General features: G+C 41.0%; 1 protein-coding gene across 2 annotated transcripts in view; it reads right to left on the bottom strand.

Annotated features, from left to right (window-relative positions):
• Positions 1-550: 550 nt before the first annotated feature.
• Positions 551-10,648, bottom strand: part of FAN1 (FANCD2 and FANCI associated nuclease 1) — a 34,795-nt gene continuing 24,697 nt past the window's right edge. For both annotated transcript variants that reach the window (XM_088445515.1, XM_088445518.1), the window contains exons 11-14: positions 8,970-9,073; positions 8,664-8,855; positions 4,186-4,314; positions 551-751 (exon numbers count right to left, since the gene is read on the bottom strand). In XM_088445515.1, the coding sequence (XP_088301641.1) occupies positions 614-751; positions 4,186-4,314; positions 8,664-8,855; positions 8,970-9,073 (563 nt within the window). In that variant the 3' untranslated portion in view covers positions 551-613. The remainder of the gene's footprint in view (positions 752-4,185; positions 4,315-8,663; positions 8,856-8,969; positions 9,074-10,648) is intronic.

Genomic DNA, 10,648 nt, shown 5'->3' with positions numbered 1-10,648 from the left:
GCTCCATTCTACTCCCCTATATGTCACCCCAGTGTATGACCAGTCTCTTTAGACTATAAGCTCTCACGAGCAGGGCCCCCTTCCGTCACTCATACCATCATCTCCTCCCTATTCTCTACAATGACACCAAACCTTGGGTTCTGCAGACCCTGCTGCTTATCTGCGTATAAGGAGTGCTGATACAGTACAGGACATGGCAGGGTTTATAAAATATTGCTGTAAGTCACTTGTTTCTTGTTCTGTTCATACTGTTCCTGTTTATGTACTTTAAGGCATTGCGGACCCTTTGTGGTGCAATATAAATAAAGGATAATAATAAGTGACCCAAAGTGATGTCATGTCTGTGAAGTGCCACTCTTCCAACTGCATACAGCAAGTGTTTTGGTTTTAATTGAATTGCCCCCCTGACATTATTAGCTTGCATGTTGGTAAGAGTGGCTGAAGCTGAAGAGAAGGCTATATAACAGGAAGGTCACACAACACAGCTGTGACTATTACATTATTTTAAAGTTTAGCCCTAGTTTATAAAAGACGACAAGTTCCATTGTTGAAGTTCATTTATTAAAGAAAAGCAATTATTCCTTAAGATACTGTGTGCTGGTTTACACAACGTTCACATAAGCCTGTTACTCTTAGACCCAATGGAAACAACATGACACACTTCTGCATCCGCACCCATCTTCTTCAGTTCATGCAACCAAACCATCTGCTTATGTGACAAGCGATCATTGGGGCCCTTTACCTCCACCATCTGCAACACACAGGAAAAATATTTACATAAGATACACGATAAGTAATGATCTTGTGAAACATTATATGAAGGTGAAAAAAATTGCCCAGTGTTAGCAAACCTGTTGCAATGTAAATCTTAGGGGCATATTCAATCGGGTGCAAGAACAGCAAAAAAACAGTACCTGCGAGGTTTTTCTTGCAGGTGCGGGTTTTTTCTTTGTTTACGCGCTGGGAGGTTTTTATTCTCGCTCCTCCTGAGCAAGTGTGATTGTTCCCAAAATCGTTCATTGTAGGAAAAATCACCAGGACTTGCTCTGGCACCCCTGTGGTACCCCCTCTGAGGACTAATTAAGCAATTGGAGGTTTCCAATTAGCTTAATTAGTCCTTAATTACTTACGTTCTGCAGCGCTGTCTTCTTCATCCAGCGTCGGAACCCGGGTCTTCTGCAGCAGAGTGAGTGTGTCAGGGTTTGTGTGTATGAGTGAGACACCTGGTTTGTGTGGCCACCCCCAGTGTTTGTGTACCCCCCCGGAATGGGCACTGATCTCCCAGCAGCCCTTGCCCTTCCCAGCATCCCCCTATCCAGTGAGAAGATAGAGGGGAGGCCACCGGGAGCCACGGAGACCCCTGGGCAGGTAAGTGCCAAATATTTATTTAATTTACGCGGCGCAGGTTTTTCAGAGCTGAAAACCCAGCGACCACTTTTTATAAATTGGGTATCGGGAGCGCGCATATCTGCGGTAATCCAAAATTGGGTGCAAGGTATTTTACCTCGCGCACAATGAAATATGCCCCTTATTGTCCTAGTAATCAATGAAATGGGACAGTAGGCATCACTGTAAGTAATGCATGGCTTTTGCAACCCTTTTAATTTATAAAATTGAGTAAATGAGAAATTAAAGCTGCATTCACACACAGTGTGGGGGATAAAAGACACTGCCCAGCATGTAAATGGCTGCTCCCTAATCTTTTGTTCTTGGTTCTCAGATGTTTGTTTCACAGACCCTGTAAAAGCTGGGGCAGTGTAATGCAGAAGGAGGGGAAGGGAACCACAACCTAAATAAGGACACAACAGGGTTCTTGCAGCTTCTAATGGATCACGTTCACCTAAGCAGCTATTTAAAAATGGTGAACGATAACTGGAAGTGAACCCAGAAGTGAATCTTTAACAAAAGCGATTTTACTCAGACTGGGGTTGATTCAATTACCCACGAAGGGTGTGAGTTGTTCTTGCAACGGCGCTTCCATGCAGACACCGAAACTCACGCCTCTCGTGGCCAGAACTTGCACATTTTTGCTTAAAGCCCTACAGGGCTGGACGTGCCATAAGTGTAGTATATGGCCACGAGTAATTCACAGGTGCTTGAAATGACCCCATTGTGTTTGGCTGATGTGCAGCAGCCTATTTAGCCTCTGGCTCAGGAAACAAATGTAGCCGGATATAATATCTCTAAAATAAGCTTTCAGTGTAACTCATATGTTTAGAGTTTTTGTAATAACTAACACTGAAATTAAAGGCATACGACAAGCCTGTAAGGCAGAATAGACTAGGGCAGGATATGCGCCTCTACAAAATAAAAAGTGTCCTGGGACACAGAACAAGGACAGTACAGGACCTTTATCAATGGGCAAACAGCATTTTTTGGTTTAAAAAAACAAAAGAGCAGTACTGAGTATAAGAAAAGACACTTGCAATAAAATGCTGACTTCTCTTTCAGTGATGTTGGGGTCCGGTCATACAACATAGCTCCCCACATTGCAGGGACTATTGCCCCTTTTGGTTTTCCATAGGTTTGCACCCTACTTGGGCCAATTCAAGTAAGTGCAAGGTCATATTGTGGCCTCACACAGGGCCTGATTCAGAGGTGGGTGGTAATGCAGCCGCATCTTTTTACACAGTGCGACTGTGTCTTTATGCTAATGCCATAGCCATTGGAATTCGTACAGAGGCGCCAACCGGCTGCGACTCAAATCTGCCGCTTTGCGCACCATTGGACATTAGAGCAGCCCTATGGTTGCTCAGAATGTCTGTCGGAAAACATGGCCGCCAGTGCAACAGCAAAAAAAACAAAACACACCCATGTGTAGCTGATCACCCACCTTACTAACCAGGACCGGCCACTCAAATTGTCTATCTCTGCGTCCAAATTAATTTGCGTCCCACCGCAGTAACCACCAGGACTCATGCGTAGTGCAACTCGGGCCGCTTGTGACCGTGCGTCCACCTCTGTATCATAGTATGCTTTTCAGCACATTTACAGTAATAGCAGCACATAAAATATTGCTTATTTTTCTGAGCAATATTCATGGCCATAAACATCCCATGGAGATACACAGTGCAAAGCTACAATGGAACCTTAGGCTTAATGGAATCAGGGCCTGATTCAGAGCCGGACGCTATTTGCGAACGGTCGTTCAGAAAAAGGGGCCGGCTATTTAAATTGAGCGCTTGCTCTTTGCGGTCTGTTGACGCCTCTATGTCTGAGCGAGCGAACGAAACATGCACTCTCTATTTTGTAAAGACGCCCGTTTGCCGTTCGCATCATACGTCATCTCCGCTATTTGTTAGATTAATCGAGTACATCGAAAGGCGTCTGAACTGCTCGCAGTGCTTGTGGTTGGATTTTCCTACCGCAATCATGCGAACAGTTCAGGCTAAGAGACAACCAAGTGACGTGGCCGATGACGCTGCTGTGTTAATTATGCACACCCTTCAAACGCCCGTTTTGACCGTTTGGCACGCCTGCGTTCGGATCTCCACTCCCCGTTTTCAAGCACCTTCCCCTGTTACCACCCACAAACGCCTCATCCTGTCACTCAAATTAGCAGACACTCGCTATTTTGCGAGCACACAATTTCCGACCGCAATGATTGGTTGGCGCATGCGCATTACGACCCATACGCATTCGCAGATGTGCGAACATCGCTCGGAGCGAACGAGCAGCCGCTTACGAGCGTCTCTGAATCAGGCCCTCAGCCCCTATAACATAGAATTTGTTGGTATATAAGTACAACTTGGCCCATCTAGTCTGCCCCTATTTTATTCTCATGATAACCTCAAACCCTATGTGATCCTCCGTTCTTTCTAAGGATATTCTGATGCCTATCCCAATCATGTTTAAATTGCTCTACTGTCTTAGCCTCTACCACCTCTGATGGGAGGCTATAACACACTTATCCACTACCCTTTCCTCAGATTTCCAGTTGTGCATGTCCACGTGTTCCAATACTTCTACTCCTTTGAAGAATGTTTCTTGGTCAAACCCTTGATATATTTGAAAGTTTCTATCATGTCCCCTCTTCCCTTCTCTGCTCCAGACTATACATATTAAGATCTTTTAGTCTTTCCTGGTACGTTTTGTGATGTAGGCCATGCACCATTTTATCCTTCTGGATGTTCTGTTTATGTAAAAGCAGAAATGTAACAACTAAATACAAAGGGTACTTTTCACCTTGCATATCTTCTTTTGCGCATTCCATACCACTAGATCAGGGAGCCCTCCTTTGCAATGACGGATATCTTTGGACATTTTCCTGCATATCCCACTTAACAAGGGTCCACCAAGACAAGACACCAGACTCTGGAATAAAAATGGATTAAAAAACACGAGATAATTACATTAAAAATAATTATCCAAACTGTAAAATGTGTTTCAAAATATTCAATGATAAACCCAAACATTTATCAAGAAAAGATGCAGTGGACAAAAATAATATAAATTCACTTAATAGCGCTTTGTGGCCAGCACACGTTGAAATTGCAATGGAACTGATCCTACCAATGTGAGGAATTGTGCAGAAAGGATGTATCACCATTCATCCACAATTCCTTCATAGTGGTGTAAGACACAGCCTCACCATTGTGCGATAATAAGTACTCAACCAAGTTCAAGGCACTGAGAAGTTCTTGACATATGGAAAACACCAGCATCATGCTCATGAAACCATTGTGATCTGAATGGGGACATGTGATCCTGGAAGATGTTCCTCCCGTTGGGAAAGCACTTCCAAAGTAAGAGTATGGTGTGGAAATGATGACTTAGAATGCAAGATCAATTATAATGACTGTACCCAAACCATGTATACCCAGCTTCCAAAATAATAATAAAAAAAAAAAATTGTCTTGGTGCACACCAGTACTACATGTATGATATTTAAAATATAACTTTTATTAATATTTCTAAAAAGTCAAAAGATTTAAAATATGCATTTGCTCAGTGTGAAATAAAAATCAGAAGGTGAAGGAAAAATAAGAATGTGTTTAAAACCTAGGAGGCATCCACAGAAAAATGTCCATTGCTAATAGCTATTTATATTAAATATTTATTGCTGTTTTAGTATAACTTTTATATTTATTATTTCAACACTATGCCAATATTTGATCCCTTCATTTGAAAAATTTCACATGATCATATAATTTGTCTCTTGTTTATTCTGAGAAGGAATGAACTGCACTGGTAAGCAGTCTCAAATAGTATCCATGAATGTACAGCATCAATCTTAATTATGTATTACAAAAAGTCTCTCTTATTGCTGCTATAACTATGTTGTAATTAACATATAACTATATAATAAATATTATAGTTATACTAAAACAGCAATAAATATTTAATATAAATAGTTTTTAACAATTTTTTAATGGACAGTTTCTGTGTATGCCTCCTAGGTTTGAAACACATTTTTATTTTTCCTTCACCTTCTGATTTTTATTTCACACTGAGCAAATGCATTGTTTTAAATAATCTTTTGACTTTTAAGAAATATTAATAAAAGTTATATTTTAAATATCATATAGGTAGTACAGATTTCTTTTTATTCCCCCAAAATTAAATTGGAAGCTGTTTATACTGTATCTATTTCAGTGGTAATACCCCCTTATCCAATACTTCTAAGAGAGATATTAGTACTATATTATACTAAGTCGATATTTTAAAGGGGTTCTACTATTTGTTCTTTGATTATATGTGTTAAAGTCCAGTGCAGTGATCTTTCTACCCAAGTCCCCCCCGGGAGCACCTAAACCTAGCCCCCCCTCCCCCACACACGAAACCTTGCCCCCCCTCCCCCACACCCGAAACCTAACCTCCCCCCAGCAGCGCCTAACTCTAACACCCCCTTCCCCTAGCCTAACCCTCCCCGGGGGGTTCCTAAACCTAACCTTCCCCCCCTGCTAAGTGCCAGGGACGGCCAAACTCACCTCGATCGGTCCGGCGTCCTTCGGCACCCCAACGTCGGGATGAAGATAGGCGTCGGTATTTCGACACCTATCTTCTGTCCCTTGCCGGTCTTCTGGTGTTGGGATATAATGACCTGTGGCATTTAGTCCACCGCTCTATTAACTACATCCCACCCAAACCATGCCAGGAAATTGTGATCCACAATATTACAGAACCACCAGAAGACCATACTGTTAAAAAACAAGCACTAAGGGCTGCATGTTGGCACCACATGTGCATTTGTCAAAAACATCCAATTCCTCTACTGTACATTGATTATATTTGCTTTACCAAAAGTTTCCCAATCTCATATGCTCATTAGTAATGTCATGTAACACCTCTGTACATACAGTAACAGTTTTAGGGCGCGTTTTTAATTGTTTGAGAGAATTGGGTAAAGGGGCAAAACTTTTTTTTAAGTATATAAGCGAAAGGAGAAAAACAAAAGGTGGAATAAAAATACTAAAGACAGAAAGAGGGAGTCTTGTTGAGGGAGACAATGTAATAGCTGATCATCTTAATAATTACTTTTGTTCAGTATTCACTACTGAGAGAGAGGGAAAGGGGCCACAGTTAAGTGGCAGGTGTGATCAGAAAAATGAGGTAGGAACAAGCACATTTACAGAGGAGAAGATACTAACAGAACTCTCAAAACTGAAAGTGGATAAATCAATGGGGCCAGATGGGATACATCCAAGGATACTAAATGAGCTTAAAGGGGTGCTGGTAACACCATTAACAGAATTATTCAACCAGTCACTAGCTACTGAAGTAATTCCAGAGGTCTGGAAAAGAGCAAACGTTGCCCCACTGCACAAAAGTGGAGCAAGGAAGAGGCAAGCAACTACCGACCAGTGAGCCTTACATCAGTAGTAGGGTAATTGATGGAAACACTCTTAAAAGATAGAGTCATAGATTATCTCAAATCCAGCAATTTGCAGGATCCCAAACAGCATGGATTTACTGGGGAGAGATCATGTCAAACAAATCGTATTGACTTTTTTGACTGGGTGACTAAGGAAATAGATAAAGGGGAGGCCATAGATATAGCTTATCTAGACTTTAGTAAGGCTTTTGACACTGTTCCACATCGCAGACTGTTAAATAAACTGGAAAGCATGGGATTGGATACAATGATAGTTGAATGGATAAGATCATGGCTGCAGGATAGGAAACAGAGAGTTGTAGTAAACGGAGTGCAGTCTCAAGAGGGAAATATTACCAGTGGAGTACCTCAGGGATCTGTACTTGGACCAGTGCTTTTTAATATCTTTATTTGTGACATTGCAAATGGTATTGAAGAGAAACTATTCCTTTTTGCAGATGACACAAAGGTATGCAACACGGTAGACACATCAGGAGGGATAAAACAAATGATTGATGATCTAGGTAGACTAGAGGAATGGTCAACAACGTGGCAACTACAGTTTAATGCCAAAAAAATGCAAGATCATGTACTTGGGTTTCAAAAATCCAAAGGCTAAATATAGTATTAATGGCACTATACTGGAAACTACTGAAGAGGAAAGGGATCTAGGAGTCACTATTTCAGGTGACTTAAAGGCAAGCAAACATTGTAACAAAGCAATGAGGAAGGCAAGTCAGATGCTTGGTTGCATAGGGAGAGGAATCCGTAGTAGAAAGAAAGAAGTGATAATACCACTGTATGGGTCATTGGTACGTCCTCATCTCGAATACTGTGGTAGAGGCTGACAGTAGAGCAATTTTATACATGCATGGGATAGACATAAGGATATCCTTCAGAAGAAGTAAGGATCAATAAGGGTTGAGGTAAAAAATTTTAAAAATGGTGTAGACTAGATGGGCCAAGTGGTTCTTATCTGCCGTCAAATTCTATGTTTCTATGTAATTCACTCCCATCTAAAGTGGCCGAGAGCTAGTTCAATTGTTTTGGGCAACCAGCCCTCAGGCTGCAGTTATTGCAGATTTCTGCTCGCACTCTCCTGAGTTGCAAGCAGAAATCAGCCTGAAGAAGGGGTTTTGGGTTGTTAACTGCAGGGCGTCCGTCACTTTGCACAGGAGAAGCCGTTTAATAATACCAATCCTGTGCATTAGGGCATGGGAATGTGCCCGTCGCAACCAGCACGTTCTGGTCGTACAAACAACCAAATTATCTCCCGGCCACTTTAGACTGGAGCCAACTGTCTCTAACAATTGAATTGCCCTGTAGAACTCAGGCAAATTGTTTCTGTTCATAATTCACTGTCTGAAACCAGTACCTAAAAGTAAAGCCCTAGAAAGTATGCTATAGAGCGGGCGCTACATAAACCGTTGTTAATGAATAAATTATACTGTACATGACAGAGGTCTGTGCAGTATCAGTAAAGTACTTTATAAACTGGTACATGATGGGCAACTGCCTAAACTGCACAAACTTGCATTCATGTACAATCCAATTTTACACATCATATTATTAAGAGAACACAGTGTTGCTAAATAGAGGTTAATGAGGAAAGTCTTTATACTATTTCCATAAACCGTGATGTGGTGGTATTATGCTGTGCCGTAATTATCAAAATACTCATTATCTCTCACTATCATCTATCGTCAGTTACATCTCATTTTATTCAGCATGATAAATGTGCAAACATTATTAATTGGGGGATATAGCTGTAACCACATTTTTATAGTGTTTGTTAAGGATCATATCATATTATGTAACTGCACTTTATCCCACCCAGCTAAAGAAATACCTGGGCCTGCTGTAGGGAGGAGAAGCGTTCCCAGCTTACAAGTGCAGCTTCTCCTTCATGTGCATTCCATACATCAGCCATCAGCTCATGTAGAATCTCAGGGGGAGATTCCTGTAGAAGTCTTAGCCGACTATCAATGGCTTCCTTTCTGTTCTCATAAAAACGGTCTGTGTAGAGATCCAGAGGAAATGACTGCAAAATAGGAGACACTGCTACTTATATGCTCAGCAGCTGGGCATTTGGGAACCTTTGTATCATGCTATACACAGATGGCTGGATAGTTTCTAAAAATCAAATGAACAATACCTGATAGGCGTTTCTGAAGACATCAGTGATCCCCTCCATAAAGACTATATCCCACATGAATAAGCCATAAAGAGTAGAGAATGTGGATCCTTCCCCATGAATTCCTGAAGAAGAAAATTAAATCCATTCATTTTATAAAAGCAGTGTAATGACCTTTGACATAAATGCAATACATTTTTATTTTTAGATTAACAGATTGATTTTTGGACAATCAACACAAAACTGTTACACAGCAGGGGCAAATGCAGGATTTCTAGAGGGGGGTTTCCAAATGTTTGATTAAAGAGTGAGTGTGACCAGCCCATGAAAAGGGCATAATCAGCATTTAACAAGCTATAGCCTGCCTCATACAAAGTGCTGTGTAAGTAATATAAGGGCCAGCGATCACATTAGAAGCAGCAGTAAGGCCGACCCGTCTGAGCTGAGTGGTTTTTTTTTTTCCCCCAAATGTAGGCATTATTCTACAATCCTTGTCCCCTGCTCTGCAGAGTATTAGAGCAAGTCTGGGTGAGAGATAGAATAACCTACCACCAGCCCTGGACATATATGTACACATTGGTCTCATTATCCACTGGATAGTAATATTAATAATTAACTCTACTTAATTGTCTATAGCTATGTTTAGCAAACACAGTCCTCATGTACCCCTAAAAGTACATGTTTTCCAGCTCTCCTAGTTGGGTGTACAGTGCTGGCTGACTCCTTTTAATAGAGCCTCAAGTGGTGCTAATTATTTCAATTGTGATAGGAGATCTGGAAAACATGCACTGATAGAGATCCCTGAAGACCAAGTTTAGTAAAGAAATTATTGTATAGTGTGGATTATAGAATGTAGTTGAGAAAGTCTAAAAAAGAAACTCTAAATGTTATCTCATAAAAATAACATAAGTGGTCAAAAAAGGTTAAACATTCCATAATAAATATACACACATAATATAACCAGCAGGATACAGAAATAAGCTTTCGAAGCACACATTGTCCTACCTCATGGTAAGACACCAGTCTTATCTTACTGGGACCTGCTCTCCACACACAACATATTTGGTAGTATAATATGCTGCCTCTGGGCAAGAGCGGCAGCTAAGTTATATCCCTTGTACTGCATGCTGCGGCCACAGCTAAAGTACAGTTGTATTACATGCTACTACTAATGTGCTACTGATTCGAGCTGGCGGTGGCCGTGTAGTGGGTGGGGGATTCCGGCCAACTGGAGAATCCCCTGCGTTTTCCTATGTACAGGTCTAATGGACTACCTCCTCACATTAGACAGGAACCTCCCTCAGTGTGCAATATTAACGCCTCTTGGTTTAATTAGCAGGCCTAACTATATTAGGTCAAGTAATATGTGGTTTTACTTTTTCTAACCAAACAGAAAAAAAACTGAAACAAATCCACTTTCAAGATTTTTCCCAAGAATACTTTCTAGCAAAGAGTGTAGCCCTAGAAATGTACATTAAAACACTTATTCTCTAGGTTTGTGTCTTACGCCATTAAATTAAGGCACTCAAATAAAGTTCATATATTTTACGTTTAACTTTTCAGAAGATTCTCTTATTGTGCTACTGAGAAGATAGGAGGAAAATATAAGAGTTACCAGCTTGGGGTGACCATGTAAGTATGTGCACACATTCTAAAATCACAGATCGATTTCTAAGGTCACAGTCCAGATCATTGCATCT

Source organism: Taudactylus pleione, unplaced genomic scaffold, assembly GCF_031769625.1.
Source record: "Taudactylus pleione unplaced genomic scaffold, aTauple2 ptg000019l, whole genome shotgun sequence".
Taxonomy (NCBI): Eukaryota; Metazoa; Chordata; class Amphibia; order Anura; family Myobatrachidae; genus Taudactylus; species Taudactylus pleione.
This window is presented reverse-complemented; position numbering and strand designations above follow the sequence as displayed.